The 22,099-nt window shown below is 45.9% G+C and overlaps 1 protein-coding gene across 2 annotated transcripts in view; it reads left to right on the top strand.

Moving 5' to 3' along the window:
- Positions 1-21,052, top strand: part of Prkca (protein kinase C alpha) — a 369,460-nt gene extending 348,408 nt beyond the window's left edge. The window contains exons 15-18 of one of the 2 annotated variants that reach the window (XM_051179526.1): positions 5,470-5,577; positions 7,688-7,828; positions 13,767-13,814; positions 19,627-21,052. In XM_051179526.1, the coding sequence (XP_051035483.1) occupies positions 5,470-5,577; positions 7,688-7,828; positions 13,767-13,814; positions 19,627-19,791 (462 nt within the window). In that variant the 3' untranslated portion in view covers positions 19,792-21,052. The remainder of the gene's footprint in view (positions 1-5,469; positions 5,578-7,687; positions 7,829-13,766; positions 13,815-19,626) is intronic. The other variant, XM_051179531.1, reaches the window with a different exon arrangement.
- The last annotated feature ends 1,047 nt before the right edge of the window (positions 21,053-22,099 follow it).

The raw sequence follows: 22,099 nt of genomic DNA, 5'->3' as shown, positions 1-22,099 counted from the left end.
TGATACATTTATCCATCGCCATCATTTATTTGCACACTGAAGTCTCCCTATGTACAGCGAGGATAAAGTAGACAGAAACCCTTACCTTCAGGCAGCTCACAGCTTAGCGAAGGAAAAAAGATAAGGAAAATATATGTTAGTGATGCACTAAGAGGAAAGAAACTATAGGGAAGCCACCAGTGAGGCTGGAGTGTAGCAAAGCGGCGAGAGATCTTCTGGCCATGCGGACACAGTTGTCATCTCAAGGCTTTTACTCTAGGATAAGAAACCTGTCCTTTATGTCTGTCATTATTTCATGTCTAGGAGACACTGGAAACAAATGCAAACACCTGCCTGCATTTGATCAGTGTTCCTCAGTCAGTTAAGATCTGAGTGACATAGAGTGGTTTGTTTGTTTATTCCGCCCCCCCCCCATTTGAGCATTCCTCCTGGGTAGACTGTCTCAGTGCATAAACACGGAAAAGCAGGTTATACAGGCTCAACTGTCCCATGGCACAGAGATGGGGAAGCATGGGTGACCTGTGCTTGAAGTCAGTCTCCCCTCTTGAAAATTTTGACAACAAAATTTGGCTGTGTATTACCAGCTGCCTGCGAGCCTTACTGATCACATGGGCAAAGCGAAGTCTAGGCCCCTCCTTGCTCCTGAATGTTGAGATCTCAAGTCCAGAAAACAAACCCTGCCTTCATTACAAGCAGTCACTCTGCATATGGCAGCTAGGACACTCCATTTCCCAAGAGCGTCTGTGCCTTGACTCCTGGCTGGCTGACAGGAGACTAGGGTTCCGCAGCCAAGTCCTTGCTTTCTCCTCTCCTCCCTTCCATCCTTCCCCCCACTTTTCCTCCTTCCCCCCACGTTTCCTCCTTCCCACCAACCTGCCTGCCTCCCTCCCCAGGACTTCCTAGGCTGCACTGTCTAGTGAGGAGCCCAGGAAGGAAGTCTCCCTTGGGCCTTGTGGTGACAGAAACAGCTTAAGGAAGGTATTAGTCACAGCCATCATAGACACAGATGCTGGAGACTGCAGATCACATCGTATCTAGTTGGGAAGCAGAGAGAGTCGAAGGCCTGTGCTTAGCTGGCTTTCCGTTTCTGTTCAGTCCTGGGCCTTAGCCCATGGGATGTTAACACCCACATTTAGGGCAGGTCTTCTCGTACCAGTTTTCTAATGCTAGAAACCTGCACAGGAGTGCCCAAGCATTTGTTTCCATGGTGATTCTGAATCTCATCAAGTTGATAGGATGGACCATCACAAGTCTTGTGTGCAGACCCTGAGATGGTATCCAGGCCTTCTAAGGACTGCCCCTGTACCCACACCCGAAGCTTCTGTACACCTTCTGGCCGATTCCCCAGACTACTTCTCAGAGCCACTTAGCCATGCATCCCTCTAAGTCTCTATTTTGGATAAAAAAGGGGGATAGTTCTCAAAAATGACACCTGCAAGGTTTCCAACATGCTGGGCACAGGCCACAACTTTTGTTCCACATTATCTTCGCCTGGCTGCCTACCAAATAGTGAGCACAGTTCCAATCAGAGCCTTGTAAAGGGAAGTGAATTGCTGGTGTATCTGTGACCCAGCCATGGGTGTCACTCCAACCCACAGCCATAGGGACTCAGCAATTGGAGTAAATAGATACAGGCACTGAGAAGGAAGATTTATGATGAGCTTGTCTGAGAGGTTAGGCACTAAATCTGTCTTCCTTAACTGTAAAAGGCTAAAGATGAGCTGGGAAAGGTGGCTGGTGGCAATTGTATGTGCCTTTGGCTTATCAGTTGTCAGCAGCCAAGTGGGCCCATTAAGTCTGAATAGCCTGAGTCTACATCCAGTTTCTGAATGGCTTGACAAACATAATTGCTTGGGGAGGGGCATTAATAGTGCTCATGTGGCCCTCTGATGAGCATATTTCGTCTCCAAGTGTTCACAGTATTTGTCATAAGGGAACTAGCTCTCTCATCAATGTGTTCTTTTCTTTCCAGAGCTGTTTATTAGCATCGGGTGCCTCGTCCCAGTAACTGGAGCTTCAACCCAAATGGTGTGTGTGTGTTTGTGTGTGTGTGTGTGTGTGTGTGTGTGTGTGTGTGTGTGTGGTTATGGGTGTGTGTGCATGCATCTGTCTGTCCCCAAATGGTGTGTGTGTGTATCCCCAAATGGGGTGTGTGTGTGTGTGTGTGTGTGTGTGTGTGTGTGTGTGGGTGGGTGGTTGTGGGTGCGTGTGCATGCATCTGTTTGTCCCCAAATGGTGTGTGTGTGTATCCCCAAATGGGGTGTGTATGTGTGTGTGTGTGTGTGTGTCCAGGTCCACAGCAATCTGCAAATCAACATGGCAGGGCTCTTACCCACTGCCTGTTAGAAACTGATTCAAGAATCATTTTGTACTGTGGGAACCATCACCTCATTTGTCTTATTAAAGCTCAGAGCTCTTAGAGTGGGATATGGGGTACAACACGTTCAGAAATTTTTCTTTACAAAAGCTTGTTAATGGGGATCTGAGCTCAGAACACTGCGTCCAGATTTGTAGACATTTAAAAATAGCCATAGGAATGGGGGCAGTAGGGGAGAGAAGCAATCTGAAATGGCCATGTACCAAGTACCTAGGCAGCAGATTGCCCCACATTGTAGTAGCGAGTGTTATTAGAAAGGAAGATGGATGTAATTATAACCTGTCACCGCTGACCTGCCTTCTGCACCAAGGCTTGAGAGTAGGCAATTATCTGGGAAGAGGCCCCAGAGTGAGCTAAAGTGTCCTAGCAAGAACATAAACACGCTCACGTCTTTGGTGTATAATCCCACGCCTGGTATGTTGTTCCTCAGGAGTAATTCAGAGGAGAAAAGAGCTGGTGTGCACAGAGACCCTCTGCCTGGCAGTCTACCATTCTAGTTATTAGAATACAATGTTGGAAGCAACTCTGAATGCACCCAAGGACCTATGAATCCATCTGAAGAAGTCTTGGTGGCATTCTGGCCCTAAATGGGAACGCTGCTGGCTACCAAGAAAAAGGTGTCTGCAGCGGTCAGAAAAACAGAGAATTCAGATTAAGCGTCTTATTTGAAAATACTGTAAGAAACACCAAGGATCCATGAAAAGAAAGTAAGAGGATATTTGTGTATAGGTATGCTAGGGAAAGTATACCAGTGAAATAGCTACAGTATGGCTGCTTCAAAACTTAACAATGACAATACCAACTGACATGCCACAGGGCATGGAGGAAGCCACGTGGGACACCACCCCTAGAAGTAGTTACAGGTGACTAAATGCTGCTGAGAGGGGGAAAATTAGCATCCCCTAGAGATGAGCACCCTAAATAGTCATCTAATCCCAAGTGGTCAGCCATAAAAAAAAATATTCACACAAGCAACAACTAAATGGGCTCAATGGTTTGAATTTATATGTTTATTCACATACATATATACATATGTTCTCCTGGCATTATCTTGAAATCTGCAATAGAAGAGTATGTTGTATGCACACATGGGTACATATGTGTGTATGCCTGCCTGTATGAATATGTGAGTGTAGAATATGCACGTATGTATGTGAATGTATGGAGGCCAGAAGCTCCCACAGGTGTCTTTGTTGCTTTCCATTTTATCTTTTGGGACCAGGTACCCCATGAACCCTGGAGCTCACCGATTATGCTAGCAAGCCTATCCAGGGATTTTCCTCTGCCTCCTAGTTCTGAAATCACAGGCATGCACTGCCATGTTCTGCTTCTTTAAAAATATATTCTGGGGTCGACATTCAAATCCTCATTTTCGCATGGCAGGTCCTTTACTCACTGAGCCATCTCCCTAGCCCCATAATAGTTTTGAATAAGGAGTCAAAGACCTACCAATAACGTGTCTGGGCTCAAACTAGAAGGCTATACTGGAGGTGACCAGCTAATGATTTGGAAGCAGAGCCTAACCCTTCCCACCTCTAAGACAGCATCTGTCTTGCAGAGAGCATGCCTACCTCAGACTCAGACTCTACTGAGCCTCAGGCAGGGTGTAGCTCACAGCCCAGTTCAGAATGTAGCATGATTGTCTTAATTGTGAAAACTCCTTGGCCAAAATCAGACCCTCTTCTGGGTCTGTCATCAGGGAAGGTGAGATGCTGTGTGGGGGACAAGTAAGAGGTACTGAGGGGATGCCTTTATAGGGCCAAGAAGATGGTGTCTCACTCGGACAGCAGGTCAGGCACTGGCCGTCTGCAGCTCGCTCCCCCATTGACCTGCCTTGTGGGTCCCTCTGATGTTATGTTCCATCTACACACACCATGGCAGGCTCTGACTAATGCAGCCAGACTCATCTGAGTTCTTCTCGCCCACCTGTACACAGCCACCAACCACATGCTTTTCAAAGCCAGGCGTTCGCAACAGTAAAAGAGGCTCTTTGTTTATATTTAAAGAGGAAGAGAGAGAAAATTGAAGTGGGCCCCACCACCCAAACCTCCATTCCCCCATGGCCAGCCCTGAGGGAGGGCTCCTTATAGACTTGGAGTCTTTCCCTCAGAGCATGCAGCTCTCCTGCCCAGCTCCCCATCAAAGCGCTCTACAGGGGGTAACCCTGCCATCTTTATGTTAAATTCAAGGTTAGTTGTATCAAAGAGGATAGTCAGGATTTTCCCATAAGTCCAGTCCTTCTGGGTATATCCCATTAGAGTGAGAATGATAGATTAGAGTCCTCAGGGTTAGAGATGTAATAGAGGAAATGCTTGAAGGGCATCTTGGGCACAGGCAGGTTCTTGGCATCTCTTACACCCCATCGCCATGCCTTCCTTGAGCTCTCTCAGGGTACCACCTGCTGGGCTCTGGGCCAGCCAGAAACCCCATCACAGGAACTGCTGTGTCTAACAGAGGAGCCATTTGAGTATAGGCACCCTGCTGGGAAGTACAGCTAGAATACTGGCCCAAAGTCATGTGGCCTCAAAGCCAGGACGTTCCAGGGTACCACCAATCCTCCACATCTCAGAATGGCGATTGTAAGCCCAGAAGCTAGCGCCTGTCATTGCCACCAAGCAGGATACGGGTCTTGTCAGGTCAGAAGGGCCCCAGTTCCTCTCTGCCCCTGTTCTGAAGTTCCCTCCACCCCAAGTAAAGGCAGGGAGCATTCCTTGTAACCCCTCACATAAACCCTCTACACATAAGACCCTCTGTAGCCTGACTTGTTCATAATTAGATTTTTAGCACATAATTACACGATTAATGGATTAATTATAACTTATTTGCAAATCACAAACCACTAAACGCATTACTCTAAAACATTTTTCCCTAAAGATTATTTGGGGCTGCTCAGGGCAAGATAATGAAAGGGACAGTTAAAAAAATGGGAAACACACAAGCAGCAGCCTAATTAAAGATAATCAAATCAACCTCCGCCTTCATAGAGCTATCCTCACCGCCTGCGGTGTGTGGGAAAAGGTGGTCCAGTTCTCACAGATCTTCATGCACAGGGATAATGTGTTACCCTTTCTGTTTTCTCGTCTTTGGAACAGCCCCCGTTTGATGGTGAAGATGAGGATGAGCTGTTTCAGTCTATAATGGAACACAACGTGTCCTACCCCAAATCCTTGTCCAAGGAAGCTGTCTCCATCTGCAAAGGAGTGAGTACATCTCTGGGTTTCCTCCCTGGCAGTCCACCAAGACGCTGGCAGAGGAAATCCCCCCCACACCCCATACCTGATGTTTTTGAGACAGGGTCTTGCTATTTAGCTCAGGCAGCTACCCATGTAGCCCAGGCTGGCCTTGAACTTGCAATCCTCTTGCTTAAACCTCCCAAGTGCTGAGGTTACGGGTATGCACCAGCATGCCTGGCTTCCTTTTCCAGCCTCCTAAGAGAGACACCAGAACTATCACCAGTGAATGCTGCTGCCACATTCGGTGACATGCAAGGAGACAACAGACTCCAATTCTAGTACCATCCAAGAACCATGTCTCATTTTTCTTATTCTACTGCACTTCAATTCCTAGTCCATTTCTTAACATTTCAAGGGGTTGGGGACAGCTCGGTCAGTAAAGTGATGCCATGGGTCCATGAAGACCTGAGTTCAGTCCTCGGAAACCATGTGAAACACCGGCTGTGGTGGCAGACACTGTTGAAGCAAAGGCAGGTGGGTGGACCCCTGAACCCACTGGGTAGCCAGCCTAACTCCAGTCCATATGTTCCAAGGAAGAACGATACCTGAGGTCCGCCTCTACACACATGCACACACTCATACACCCTCATTCTTCCACACGCGTTCACATACATGCATCTCAGGATCTTGGGAAGTGCTAGTTCTCACATCCAGCCTCCTAATTCCCACATCTGTGACATAGTTTGTTCTTTCTCTCTTCAGATAGACAGATTTAAAAATGGGTGTAGCTCATCCACAGACTGATCAATGTCTTTTCATGAAATGGATGTGCACGTAACTGTACCCTGCTCAAGAGAGACAGAACCCCAAATGCCCTTCCTTTCTCCTCTTACAGAGACTATCACCCACCACCCCAAGATAATCATCATTAGCCACACAGATGGGTCTTGCCTTTCTCAGCCTTTGCGCAGTGGGGACTCTTAGGCGGTGCCCCTGACCTGGCTCCTCAGCACAGCATGGCTGTAGTAAATGTAGTCAAACAGCCATGCGTTGCTGTGTGGTTTTCACTGTGTAGAGATCACACTGTCCCTCTCTGAATTCCACTCAAGGCAATGTTTCTCCCTTGGCTGGAGGCTATTAGAAGTAGAATTGTTTTGAACCTTCTGGGTCCTGAGCCAACTAACCTCTTCTTTCAGGGAATTGCTACACATGTAACTGATAACAGAGAGTTTTTTTAGTTTGTAAGTTTGGTTTGGCTTTTCCAGACAGGGTTTCTCTGTGTAGCTTTGGAGCCTGTTCTGGAATTTGCTTTGTAGACCAGAGAGATGCACCTGCCTCTGCCTCCCAAATGCTGGGATTAAAGGCATGAAGCACCCACCACCCAGCTGACAAATTTGTTTTTTAGTCTTCAAGTTTTGAATCACAAAATTCTTGTCTTCAGTTTATCAAAAGGGAGTGTACCACACCCAGTGTTTTCTATTTAGTGTGTTTGAAGGTCAAGGCCCCGGTACCAGGGGTGCCCGTGGCAGCTAAAGGGGGTCTCTTGATGTAGAAGAGCCCACGGTTGGCTCCTCACTCTGAGTCCAGCATCAGATACCACTTGCTGCAATGTGTGTATTACCATGTACCTGGTAATATTTTGATCTGGGCAATGAGGAAGAATATGATGCTTGTTGCAGCATCCCCCATGGTGCTGGCCTACAGTATTTTCATCACACCTGATTTTTAGTGATCTCATGCTTTTTTATTAGATGTGCATATAAATTATATGAACTTCTTATCCTCCTCCCCCCACAACCTTCCTTCCTTCCCCTTTGGCAGCGCTAAGGATTGGACCTAGCTTTTACACCCTGTAAAGGAAGCTCCATACCACTGAGCTTCCCAGTCTCCATACAGAATGTCAGGTTCAAAGCACACGATACATGCAGATGCCTGTTTGAATTCTTATTCCATTTGGCCACTGTTTCCAACTGCTTCCTTACTGTGAAACATCACTCTACAAAGGCACTTTGTCACAGCACACATGTGTTTCTTGGTGAACAGTGACATCTATGCCCAGAGGCAGAGCTGGCCAGGGAAGGTGCTGTCTCTGGGAGAATGCTGTCATCAGACTGTCTTTTTGCCTCATTCTCTCCAGCTCATGACCAAACACCCCGCCAAGCGGCTGGGCTGCGGGCCTGAAGGAGAACGGGACATCAGAGAGCATGCCTTCTTCAGGAGGATCGACTGGGAAAAACTGGAGAACAGGGAGATCCAGCCACCATTCAAGCCCAAAGTGGTGAGTCCTAGAAAAGCAGGCCAGTGTCCTGAGCTGTGTCCCTGGTCCCGGGTGTGGCCCTCCCTCCCTTTCTCTGGGAGGTAGGAGGCTAGTGACCCTGGCCTTGGCAGGGTAAAGAAAAACGGGCAAGTCACCAGCCATGGTGCAGAGTCAGAGGATCCGACGGCCAGGATGCTGCTGCCTTTACAGAGACAGGACAGATGCACAGGCTCTTAACCCTCCTTGCCCCCTAAAGGATGGCCACAGAACGCCCGGGCTGTTAGCCACCAGGTACTCCCCTGGAATCTGGGGATATTGTACCCTGCAGAACTTTCTTTGCCCTGGTCTTTGACATGACTTTGGTCTTGAATCTGTCACTAGCTTTCCCCTAGATCTGCTTGCTCCGCCAGACTCCCTGAAGCACACCTGAATCTCCACAGGCCGGGCTGGGACACAGTTCCCACAGTGGGTTGTGATCCACTGTGAAGAGTGGGTGGCCACCACCAGTCCCACCTTCAAAATTCCCTCTAATCCATCATACAGCTTCCCCTGTTCCGGACTCTATTCAAACATTAATTCACATAGTCTTCCCAACACCCCTGTGAGGCAGACACAATTGTCCCCACTTTGCATTTGAGCAAACCAAAGCAGAGAGGCAGAATAACTCAAAAGAAGACACAGCTTGCAGATTCAGTAAGAACAACATCAGTGGTCCTTTCTCACTACAATGTCTCAGAATGTTTGGTGACAGCCCACGGCTTCTTGCGTAGTAAGTGGCAGCCACTATGTCCCTTCTTATGGTGTCTGTCGCTAGAACTAAACTAAGAGTGTCTTACACTGCATCTGCTTCTCCACAGTGCCCAGGATATCTCTACCCACCTCTTCCAAGTTTTAGCCCCCCCCCCCACCATGAGCCTGTGCCCCTGCTCTTCAGAGACTATAAGGCAAGCTGCCATAGTCCACAGTCAGTGTCAGAACTCCACCCTGCCCGATCGATGGGCCCCAATCTGTCTCTGACCAGCGTGCCTGAGCAGGTCAGGGGGACCCCTGTGGTGACAGAGTTGCTGAGTAGGAAGCTGCAAATCCTTCCTCAGATGTGTCCATGTGCCCTCTGTGCCAAAAATAGCCCTGGCTGTGGAGAGTCCAGTGGATTTTATTCTCCTCAGACATTTTTAGCACAGACTGAAGACAAACTAAAATTAATCAGGTCAGTTGACTTCCCCCATGAATCATTGTTTCAAACAGTCAACTAGATAGTCTGCTCCCATTCACCACCACCACCACCACCCCCACACACACACACACACACACACATGGCCCATCGTCTCCTCTGCCAGCCCTGGATTTGGGTACTCTTAGGAGGCCCTCTTCTTCAGTCCACAAGACCGGGATGTAAGTCCTGAGAGATGTGTGTTTGGGGGAGGAGGGATTGATACAGATGCCTCAGCAGGACAGTGTTTGGGAATCTCATTGTTCACAGCTGCCCTTGTCCTCATCTAGGTAGTTGGCCTTAAACTCACAAGTAGAGAAAACCAGGGTGACTTACCTCAGAAACTAAGAATGTGAACTGTTCCCCTTGACTCATGGAAGGATTTGGGATTTGGGAGCATAGTGATTTCTATGGTAACAGCTGATGTGTGAGCAGTGGTTTTTTTTTTTTTTTTTTTTTTTTTTTTTTTATTCCCAACGGAGTGCAGTTTGTTTGTTTGTACTAAGTGCTAGTTTTAAAAAAAGGAATACATTGCATTTGGCTGTGAAGAAACAACCCCCAGAATCACAGACAGAAACAGAAATGGAAGACCAAGTTCCTCAAACAATAGCTCTGTGAAGAAGCCAGAGGCGGGAACATGGCCATGCCTGCTTACAGTGGAGTCTCTGGTCCTCAGTCCTGTGCTCAAGGAGCAGGAAGCCAGAAAGAACGTAGAGACAGAAGCCAAGCCCTAGAGAAGACGTAGTTAAGCGGGGAGGAGTGGGGCTGGATGCTTTGGTTTTCACAAAGAGAGACGTGGGGGGGAATCCTGGTCACAGTGTCACCCTTGAGCTCAGTCCCCATCCTAACTCCCATGCCACAGACCCAGGAAAGTTGCCTCCTAATCTCAGGTAAGAAGTCCCTAGGGTATCACTCTGTCTGCATGGCAAGCTGCTGGTGTGGAAACCCCCCACCAAGAACAGGTCATCAGCTCAAAGATCATTTAGGGCAGAGGAAAGCAATTTAGTCAAAGTCACAATATGGTTAGCGTTGGTAGCAGGGAGAAAGGACGGCGGACAGAAGCTTCTCTGGGATGTGGCTTCCCAATTTCCCCATGAAACATGCTTCCCTGGGCCACGGCTAAATGCAAACTCAGAGGAGTGTGCAGAAAAAAAGGAGCTGGGGATCCCCAACAGATAGCCGGTAAAGGGGTGATAAACACCCAGGCAGCATGACTGCCACAGCCTCTGGCGTCCTTCCATGCCCCTCCATACCCCCCTCAGTGAGCCTGGCTCTGAGGGCACTGCCACCCACACCTCTGAGCAGCCCTCAGAGGCCTGGCCAACAGACAACCTTGTCCATCTTGGTGGGGTCTTCCTGGTGGGTTTCTAGCCAGCACTGATGATTGGATTTCCCTGAGAGCTGCAGGATTAAGGGCCATTAGCTCTTCTCCCCTGTACTGCTCCAGCTTCCATGGAGTTAAGCCCTTGCTTATTGTCACATACCAGCTGTGGGACTTCAAGTGTTCACAATATTGGCTGGTTGCTGCAGAGCATCTTGTCTGTCAGGAGTCTATTGGAGTGTTCTGTTGTGGCTTTGCTTTGAACTACTTTACTCGTAAACCTCCAAAGAAAATGATTCTAGAATTACTGACACCACCACCCTGGCACCGCCACACACACACACACACACACACACACACACACACACACACACTAGGAGGAGAGAGACGTTACATAGCAGGGCAGACATGGAATTTACCTAGAAGAACCAAGGTTCCCTTGGTGTACAGTCTGTTTATGCCTTTTTATCACGTGAGTAACACCTTAAGTTAACTTTTAGACCAAAGTGTCATGCCAAATGTGGTGTCACAGCAAAAGACCCTCTATGGTATAGAATCCATTGGGAAGTTCTATTTAGAACCTTCCATCTCCCGCTGACATTAAAATCAAGACCCACAGCGCTTCAGTGGCCTGCCTCCTGTAAGAGGCCGCACATATAAGAGAGCAATGAGACACAGTGGTCGGTATCAAATATGGGGACCGAAGTCTCAGCAGTGAGGAAAGAATTTGTCCTACAGTGACCAACAGTGAGAAGGCCCAGAGCCATGTGTGTCCCTCAGCGGCTACCATGTACCACTGTGAAGCCAAGATTGTCCCCAGGCGGAGTAAAGGCTTTCCTGTGCTGATTTGTTTTAAAGAAAAGGTAAAGCCAAACAGACGAGCTATGCCAACCCAGAGGCAAAGCCACTAAACCACTGTCTCCTCGACCTTATGAGAAGAAATGCCATCTAGCCCAGTGAACAGCTCCAGGAAACACATACAGTAAGCTTCAGTCATGATGTGCCCAATGCTCCCCACAGCCAACTCAAGTCCTTAAAAGAAAAGTCTGTCTATATTCGGACAACTCCATGAAAGAGATGCTGTAAAAACATGTAAGGACATGTCACCTCTGAAAAGGCCCATCTTCAGTTACAGAAGAAATGAATGTTCCTGCCCTCCTGTGGCTTCAAGCAGGCTAGAAGGTACTGCACAAGGAGCAATACAGCTAGCCTGCTTGGCCACCTGACTCTCACCAAGGGAAGGACAGTCCCCTCTTTCTGCTTGGACTAAAAAGTGGAAGGTTCTAGATGCTAATGAGCTACTCCAACTGCAGGGCAGTCTCCACACCATCTCTGAAGATACAGAGAAGGAATAGAGTGAATTGATTTTTTTCCCCCTCTTTTGAGTTGTATTCATTGGCACAAGACAGCCATAAATAGCCACTGTCCTGGAAGGGACATTAGAGGATATTAGCCTGTAAAGTCAACACCAAGAACTAAACAAGTCTGAATGCACAGGCAGGCAGGGCATTTTTCAGATGGGCCAGTCTCTCAAGAGACAGCCTTCCTTGGGAAATTATTGTGGTTACTTTATCAAAAGGAGGTAGGAAAGACTAGAATAACTTTCCTTGGAGCAAAAGCCAAAGACAGTAAGAACAGCAAGCACAGGCATAGCTATGATTCCTTCCCTTCCCCCACTGCCATGAAGGGAGCCAGCAATGGGGATGCTTACAAGATGAAGGTCCCCTTGCATGATGTCATCAGCATGTTTGGAGAGTACGGCGACGGTTTGGAGTTGTGGTTATTTTATTTATTTATTTATTTTGATTGTTTTGAAAGAATTTCTCAGACTTGTCAAAGAGTTGGGAAGCTGAGTGTGGTGGCAGCCCTTCAGTAACACCAGTACTCAAGAGGTACAGGTAGTGGATCATGAGCTGGAGACGCCCCAAATATATAGTGAGATCGTGTTAGGTTAGGGGTGACTGTGAGGTAGAGATTTGCCTGGCAAGTGGATTCAATCCCAGCACCGCAAGGGATGAAAGGGAGAGGGGACAATAAAAGAATGTCTACCTTCCCATTGTCTAGATTCTCTACATGTTCACATTTTACGATGCTTGCTTTGTTCTTTTTTTCAGTTTCCTCTGTGAACCCACACACACACACACTTTTCTGAACCACCTGAGATTATGTTGTTGGTGCTATGCTTCTTGAAATATAAATAATTCTGTGCATATTTTCTAAACCTGAAGACATCTCATGGCACAGTGCTCTTTTAATAACAACCCTGCAAAGTTGCTTATATGGAGCAGCAGCTACCCAGGTGAAGGAGGAAGTCTAGTGACTGTCTAACTGAGATAATGTCTCTGGCACATCTAATCAACCCTCTTGAGTGGCAGGCAGATTCATTTTCCTGGCCTTTCCGTTGAGCCAGTAACAGGGATGCTAATTAAAACGGAGATTCTCAAGACTCAAGCTTTGCTGACAATTTAAAAACACTAACCATCCCTGGAGACAGAAGAAATCGCATCACGGTGTGTCAGGGTTTGATTTAAGCCTTTAAATTGTCAGCATCTTTCACTGGTGAATTAGACACAAGCACTTTCTCCTACTCTTTAATAATCACTTTCCAAATATTTTTCTGCTTGGAAGAAATTGAACATCTTTAATAATAATAATAAATATAAATTATAAGCCTTGGAACTTCAGTAGTTAAGGACATTGTATATACAGAAATGCTCTCGGGTTTCTTAGTTTGTCTTCTGATGAAGGACCTCTCTGTAGCCCTGGCTGCTCTGGCACTTGCTGTATAGATTAGACTGCCCTCCTTGAACCCAAAGATCTAGCTGCCTTTGCCTCCTGAGTGCTGAGATTAAAGGTGTGTGCCATCATGCTTGACTAAAGCCCTCACTGTGTGGGCTTATGTCCTATATCTGTCAGCAAACCCATCCATAAAAATCAGACTCCCTCCAAACAGCATTTGTCCTTCCCAAGACAATATTCTAAGACAATAGGTGAGCTGAGTATGTATGATGATATCCCCCCCCCCAAAAAAAACCCAAAAAGCCAAAGCTCTTCTCCATCCCTCACCCCAGGGATGTTGGCCAGAAGTAGAGGACATCTCCATCTCTTTCAGGCAATTATTGTTGTTAAAGTCCTATCCATCTGTAGCCAAATCATCAGCCAAGCAGTAAAAAAAATATAAAAGGAAAGATGGCCCCTCCCCCTCCTGGACTTTTAGTCCCACAATTCATGATCTTTTCTGTAACCTTCCAGAAAGCTATATGCATGTGTAAACCCGTACATAATGGAGACAGTGCGGCATTTTGCATCTCGAGTCTTTCACATAGCAATGTACTGCAGAGGTTCCTGGGTTCATGACACTCTTCACATGGCTGTTCCTGATTCTCAGCATCTCCAAATCCTCTCCTCTGTCCGTTCTTATTCTCCAGACTATCTGTACCAAAATGCACTGGCTTCAGTGGGCATCCAGGCTTTCGGTGAGCACACTTCCAGAACCTTGAGTGACTAAGCCAACTAACCACACCTTTTAACCTTTAACTGCTCGTGTGCCGATGCTTGCCCTCACCCTGCATCGAGACCTTCCCTAAGCATGCTGATCTTCATGGAAAGGGCAGCGCAGTAGCCAAAATGCCCCCCCCCTTCTGTACACTTGGCCTTGTCTCCCAGGAAGCATAAGGCAGATCACATCAGTTTGTGCTGCTACTGGCTATTTAACTCACATAGATAGATAGATAGATAGATAGATAGATAGATAGATAGATAGATAGATAGATAGATAGATAGATAGATAGATGATATTCTCACAGATGACAAATGCTCGCACTGGACAGCACAGTGCTACAGTCTCCTCCATAACAGACTTCAGCATAGGTAAGCCTTCTCCTGATGCCAAGGATACCCTGCCATATCTAGCAACTGTAAGAGGCCCTCCCCAGATTCCTACATTTTTTATTTCTATGCTTTTGCAGCTAACATTTATGCTTCCTTTGTTCTGAACTCTGCCTACCCTCTGGGATTTGTGTGGTTTTGCTTTCTGGCAGTTAGTATTCTGTAACTACTCATTTCCCATGCTGGCGACCATGGAGTCAGAGTCAACATTACTGAAACACCATAGAGTTTAAACCAGGACATGTGCTGCACATGCTCAGTGCTTCTCAGGGTAGAAGTCACAGGCAAGAAGTCATGCTTTGCAGCATAGCTCGTCCTCCTCCCTCTGCTCTTTCAAAGGACAAAAGGGCTTGGAAGGCTGCTTTCGCCCAGGATACTGGTACAGAACTTTGCAACCCGGCCTCCACCCTGAGCCCACATCATTCTGTGCTCTGTAACAGCTAGCTTTACCATGTCTGACTTCTCTTGTGTTCACTTCATTGATTGGTAAATGTACTAAACAGGTGGTGTCTTGGTTTGTCTTCTGTCATTGTGATAAAATGCCCCGACAAAAGCAACTTGGGAGAGAAAGAGTTCATTTTGAGCTCATTGTTTTTGACAAATCAAGGTGACAGAAACTCAAACTAGTTGGCCATACCCATGGTGAAGACAAGAAAGAGAATGGATGCATGCGTGTTTGTACTCGGCTTGCTTCTCTAACCTTTACAGAGTTAGAGGATCCCTGGCTTAGGGAATGGTGTCACCCTCAGTAGGCAGGGCTTCCTCAATGTAATCAAGACATTTCCTCACAGATTTGTCCACAGGCCAACCTGATCTGGACAACCCCTCATTGAGACTGCCTTCCAAGGTGGTTCTAGACTGGTCTAGTTGATAATTAAAACTAGTCAATTCCTTGATAAAGAGATAAAAGAGAAAGCAGATTGTGAGTAGCATTCATTCATTCTTCAAATATCAATTTGAATACAGAGCTATTGCTACATGTTTGTATCTTCTTTCTGTACAATGTTTCATCATTTAGAAAGGCCTCACTTACAAGTCCTTCAGCCCTCACCACAGCCTTGGAAGGTGGGTGGCCACTTCCCCATTTTACCTTTAAAGGGAGATGCAATGAGACTCTTAAAGCTACACCTGGGCCTCTCGATCTCTGGCCTGGTCCTTCATTCTGCTGTCCCTCCTCAAGGGTCAGCCCTGCCCACTCTTCTCGGGGGACCTCCCTGGGTTCACACACCAGCCCAGTCAGGTGTGGACTGCTTCTTGCTGACCATTTCTCTTCTGAGCTTGTCCCATGCCACCTTGCTGGCAAAGGTTTTCACCAGTGAAAGCTGCCGATGGCCTGTTTGTAAGCGGATTTAGGCACTGGGAAGGTGGACTAGAACTCAGAGGTCACATACAACCCAAACTTGCCTGTTGTTGTAGCTGCTGTGGAGGCTGCCCTTCAAATGGCCGTGGTAATAATGTTTGGGCTTCTCCCCTGATGAGTGTTAGTAGAGCATCTGCAGTAAAGCTAGCTCCTTCCCCCAGGCATTCCCTCTCACTGGGGACCCCTGTTTGTCTCTTACTCCCTACTCAGCTCAAGGTGGCACCTGAAGCTCTCTACCCATCAAGCCAATGATCTCAAGTTTGGATCACAGGCACCAGGGTGATAGATTCTTCAATGTATTATCTCCTGTCCAAGCATCCAAAGAGCTCTGGCTGTTTCAATTCTTGTCTGTATTTGCTGGTGGTGTTTAAGATCTCTGCATAACATTGTTTAAAACAAGCAGTTCTTATCTTCCCCACTTTTCACGAAAGAGATTATCTGTTTCTGGACTTGGTTTTCTGGACCTGGTTTTGCTTAGACGTATGGACTTTTCCTTTTTTTTTTTTTTTTTTTTTTTTTTCCTTTCAGAGAGAGAGAGAGAGACTTACCCTGGTATAAGACTAATTTATATTTTTCACAATATCAGAGTGGTAAAAAAAAATCCTCATGCTGTTCTCCCCCCCCCCCAGTTCCCTTTTTGGGGGTGACATTCACTCTGATATGACCACTTTCAGAATAAAACATCCTCCAACTCTTGGATCTCATGTCATCCTCGACCCCCAGTTTTTCAAAGGCTATCTTCCCTATTTCTGGCTAAGATACTCCTGCCCCTCACTGTGTTTGCTTTGGGTGTTTGGTGTGTTTTGTTTTGTCTGTCTCATGACTGATGTGTCTGAACTTGAGTGATTCAATGTTTAATCTCTGTCCTCAGCCTGCCCTTGCCTCTGGTCTCTCCACCAAAACTGAGCCAGTTTAAGGAAAGACTTCATTTGCTAAAATGTGATTTCTCTCCCTCTCTATTTGAGGCAGGGAAAATTCCAAGGAGAGTTAAGGTGAGAGAAGAGGAAGGTGTCTCTGGTGGTGAGCAGTTTTGAGACTGAATGTGGCCATTCAGTGTGGTCACAGAGCAGCGATTGGATTGACTGGGGCTCCACACTGTCCCCTTAGCTCCACAGTCTTCAGTACAGATGGCACAAGGCTTCACCAAAGGAGTTTTTCCATCCCATGTATTACAATACTTGGCTTTATAAGCCCTAGACACCATAGCCATAACTTTCCTTGGAACACTGGTGATAGAACTGGATATCTTCTTCCCTGTCTCTTTTTCAGTGTTGATGTCTGTGTGGGTCCCCTTTGCCTATTTTGAGGACTCTCAGTTTTTGTTAGTTTTTCTCCAACCTTTGGCAATAAAGCCGTGGCATTATGAAAGTTCTCACTTGAAAGTAATTTGCCAAGCATCATAAGAACAGTATTCAAATAAAGGCCCACATTCATACAAGCTTTTCAGAGACCACATCCATAAATGTAATGCTAGACATGCAGCAAAGAGAACACTTTTCCTTGACTAGCCTTGTTCTGCCTTGTAGGGACTCATAATCTCTCTTTTCTCAAACCTCCTCCTTGCTCTTTGCATGGTCAGTATCACAAAAAGCACAAGTGATAGCTTCTTGCAGGTACTCTTGCCCAGCCTCTGAAAGCATCAACAGTAAACGCACATGAACCCATCCAGGCAGTGAGTACCCACCCACCAGATTCCAAAGGGGAGTATTTCTCTAAGGCAGCCCCCATGGGGTGGCACCTCTGGCTTACATCTTTGGCCTTCTACAACGTCTGCATGTTTTGCTCCCACACACAACTGCTTCTGCCTAATTCCCTTGTTTGGCCCCTTCACATCCACCACAGGACCTCTCCTTACAGTCTAGATATACGGAGAGCAGTGTTTCACGACAGCTGCACTGTTGACATTTTGAGCCAATAAGTCTTTGGGGGGGGGGAGGGGAAGTTCCTCATTCTAGGACATTTATCGGTGTCCCTTCCTGCCGCTAGATGACAATGGCACCTCTTATCCAAGTTATGACAATTAAAAACAAAAGATGGGTTCTCTGAGGAAGACTCTTAACCTTGTTGAAACCAAGTCTTGTCAGAAAGATAGCTGTTTCCTTATCTGTTTGCATCATTGTAATATAGTGGAATGTGACACCTCAGTGGAAGCTGGTTTCCATTGTTTATCTGATTCATGGACCAAAAGCAGACTCCTGATCAGTTCCCGAGAAGAAACCTGCTTCCGGAAGAGCCCTTTTCAGTGGTTCAGGACACCCTCTGCATGTGGGGTGGTGTGATTGCAGGCTCTGCCTCTGCTGACCTTTGCTTTGAAGTGCTTTGGGTTCTTGCAAAGAAACGCATCATGGAAATACAGTTTGAAAGCTATATGGGAGCCAGAGTGATAATAATGAGTGTGATTCATTGCTTGCATGGACTCCAGAGTGACTTGAGGACCCCCTGCCGTGCAACATCACCATACAGAACTCAACCTTTACCATACATACACTCCACACATTGCCACCCCCATCACTGTAGTGGGAAATGTCCTTGAGTTCAGAGTACATAGCTGCTTATTAAGTGAAAATAATACTGGAAAGGGACACTGTTGCTTTTGAAGACCTTGCTATGAACCAAGGACATGATTTCTCCCTCAGATACTGAGAAGCATGTTTTATTTTCTGAAAAGAAATTAGGAAAATCATAATGAAATGAGATTCTTGAGAAAACCCATTTAGAAGATAGAAGAGAAAATACAGCCCATGAGGCTAACAGACCTTGGCTTAATAAATAATAAAAATAATAAATGTGTGCTGAACTCTGACCAAGTACTAGGTTCTATGTGGAACTCAACTGTAAACCTTTTAACAGAATAAGCAGGGAAATACATCCTCTCTCCCCACTCTACAAATGGGAGAATTGGGTAGATTTTAACCTCACATACTACCTAGGACTGCCCTATGCTAGATCCAAGAATGCCTCATTAGGTCAAAGCGTTTGCCGACTTGAAATAAGTTCATGTTGCGCCTACCAGCAGATGAAAGAGCAATAGTTTGCAGCAGGTTCAGAATCATCATTAGTAGCATCTGTGACACTCCCGACTCTTTCTCAGAAGCCCCAGAGACCTTGGCATACCTTAACCTTTCTAGGTATCTGGAAAAGTGAGGATGCCCCTTCCCCACCTTCCTGGAAGGAGTGTTTTGCAAGTGCATCGTAGTAACTCTAAGTTGTATGATTGACTCTGAGTAAGACTCTCATGTACTTCTGCTTAAGCAACTGTCTAGTTAGACAATCACAGGGGAGCTATGCCAGAAGCCTCCATTTGCAAAGAATGCCTTGGTAGATCCTGAAGGAGGATACTATTCAAGGCAGACAACAGGCTTTACTGTGCCTACCAGTAAAGTGCCTACCTCCTCCTGCCTTGAGACCATGCTGTGTATGAGCTCCATGTTGACCTGCCTGCCACTTGACTAGCTCTATCCAGGCATGCAGAATTTATCTCCTACCATTGTCAATGCACCTGCCCCATACTGCTTTAAGATTACTCTAAGGGCTGGAGCTTCTAAAAAAAAATCCCAGTTACATGGCAAAGATACACAGCTTCTGTCTGATTATAAATATTAATACAAAGAAGCAGATGTGGGACAAAAAGCCTCACCCTGTCAATTCAAGGGTCTTTACAGGCACAACCAACAGCGTGGCCTTTTCAACATGGAGCTATGACTGATGGCCCTGTGTGTGCACTGTTCCTGATAATAGCTCGGCTTGCTCAACAAGGTAATATTGAAGTTAAGAGGCTGCTTTCTTGCCACGTTGTAACCAACAGTGCGGTTTCCATTTGGAGTTTTGATTCTACAAATATGTAAAGATTTACAGTCAAGTAACTCTGTTGTTTGCTGTGCCTGGCTTCTGTCTCTGGTAGGCCTGCAAGTCCTCCAAGAGTCTTCCTGTCCAGCCAGGCTCAATTTCCCTGGGGCCCGCCCTTTCTCTCCAAATACTCTCAGAATACTAATCCCCTGTGTTTTATATCTTCTGACTTCTGTTTCTTTTTTCCCCTACAGTGCGGCAAAGGAGCAGAAAACTTTGACAAGTTCTTCACGCGAGGGCAGCCTGTCTTAACACCACCTGATCAGCTGGTTATTGCTAACATAGACCAGTCTGATTTTGAAGGGTTCTCGTATGTCAACCCCCAGTTTGTGCACCCGATCTTGCAAAGTGCAGTATGAAATCCACAAATGAGAGACCAAATGCCTCCCCAGCCCCCAGCCTCCCCATGCAGTGGGAAATGATCCTTAACCCTAAAATTTTAAGGCTATGGCCTTGTATTTTGTTCCACACAGAGGCCTGAAAATCCTAAGGACATTAGTTCTAAAGTGATCAACTTTTCAGGGTCTCTCTCTCTCTCTCTCTCTCTAACCAAGATATTTCAACTAAGATAATGACATACTGTACAGAGTCCAGCTTAATTATGTAGAAGCACATCTGGCTCTAAGTTGATTTTTTTTTTCCTAGAAAACAACGCAATTTGTACCCCTCCCCCTTTTTGGTACGATTTGATATATTCTCCATACCCTCCATCTTTGGATTTTTATCATCAGGATCCCTCCACCAGAGATAGTAAAGTGAACCTGCTCCAGCTTAAGGGTTGGAAACATCTCCACCCAAGATGTCTTTGGAATGAAAGAACAGGAAGCTCAAAGAGTAAGCAAAGAGAGGTTGGGGGTAGTAGAATCTTGAGGACCCCATTGCTTCTATTCTCTGCCTCAGTGGGAACAGTCCCTAGAATCTGAGAGGGCTGGATAAACCTAATCAGTGTTCCCAAATGTCATAGCACAACCATAGCACAGCAGTTTAAGAATGAAAGAAAGCTTCAGACGAAAATGCATTGAATCTATCATCTGTGTTGCCCTAGTTGATAACTATCTTGATAAAGCATTCTTTTAAAGAGGCCAAATCATCTAAGGACATTGCTAAACAAGCATGTGAAATCATTTCAGATCAAGGATAAACCAAGTGTATGCTCATTTTAATCTCTGGGAAATGATTCTTCAATCCAGGGTGCCATCAGAATCATGCCACTATTCACGAGTGTTGTCAGCCAACCCCCTACACACATGATATTTTGCTACCTTTGTGGGTACCCTTCCTAAGAAGCTGGTGTGTATGCCCCATCCCTTTTTCTACTATTTATTTAATAAGCTGCTGTGTCGTTTATGAAAGTACAATGTATAGTAATTTAATTCGAGTATTGACTATCATCAGTTCCTATTGATTGATTTTCCTCCTTTCTCTAGCCCTAACATCCACTTAGAGATGAAAAACATTTCCAGTTTCTATTGAACGACACACCTGGAGCTGTAGGATCAAGATACTTTATGCTTATAACAACTCAAAATGTTTTCTTGCTAGAAGGATTTTTAATATGTTTTGCGAGTGCATCATGCAATGGATTTTGCATGTTTATAATAAACCTTAATAACAAGTTAATCTATATTATTGATATAATTGTATCAAGTATAAAGAGTATTATGATAATTTTTATAAGACACAATTGTGATATATTTGTGAAGGCTCGTGTTTCCAGTCTGCTTTAAGATGAAGTGTTAGCTTTATTCATTGCTGCTGTGCTCTCTCACCTGCTACCCCACACACTGGCATTCTATCAGATATATTAATTTTTTTAATTAATGTAGATGTAATTTTAAAAATGGATGGCTACTTTACACATTTAACTAGGCTTTTACTATATATGTGTACATATGTATATATATATATACTTGATTCTACCTGCAAACCCCAGTTTTGTTTGTGGGAATTATTTTTGAGATGAGACTCTTGTTAACTTCTTTTTGGGTTCCTCCACCACGCCTTCTCTTGGGGACAGCTGGAAGCATTTAGTTTCCAGTATGCCTGATATGTTTATATACATGTGGCATTGTTCTAGGACCTGGGCTGAACTCTGTGTGTGTGTGTCTGTCTGTCTGTCTGTGTGTCTGTCTGATTCTTTTCAGCCTATGTCTTTTGGGGACTCTTGGGTTGGAAGGCTGGGAGGATTCCTTTCTGTATGTTCATATGGACACACCAGAAGGATGTAGTCTGTCTTCTTGCCCCTGAATGACCTAGTGTGTACTCCAGAACACACAACCTCCACAAGACAAACTTTATCCCCATGCCTGTGTAGAGCCATCCCTGTTACCAACAGATTCTTTCCAGAGGCACACACTGTCTTAAAGCTGTTGCTAGTACATTCTGGTCTTTGAAGAGCACATCTTGTGGCCAAACACCTTCCCGATGCATGGTGTTTAGAAGAGGCAGGCCTCTGCAGTGTAAAGAACTGGAGGACATGAACGTTCCCACCTTATAGAAGGCATCTCTCCTGAAAGCATCTCCCAGATAAGAACTTCTCTTTGTATTCTCCATCTGCCTGCCTGGCAGTCACATATCATGCAAACCACCAAGCGTGTTTGAGATAAGGGGTTTTCAGAAGGGCCTGTGATCCTTATCAGAAGGAGATAATGGAGTAGGGAATGGGCT

The sequence above is a fragment of the Phodopus roborovskii genome, unplaced genomic scaffold (assembly GCF_943737965.1).
Source record: "Phodopus roborovskii unplaced genomic scaffold, PHOROB, whole genome shotgun sequence".
NCBI lineage: Eukaryota > Metazoa > Chordata > Mammalia > Rodentia > Cricetidae > Phodopus > Phodopus roborovskii.
The sequence above is the reverse complement of the archived record's forward strand: the minus strand, read 5'-3'. Positions and strand labels throughout refer to the sequence as shown.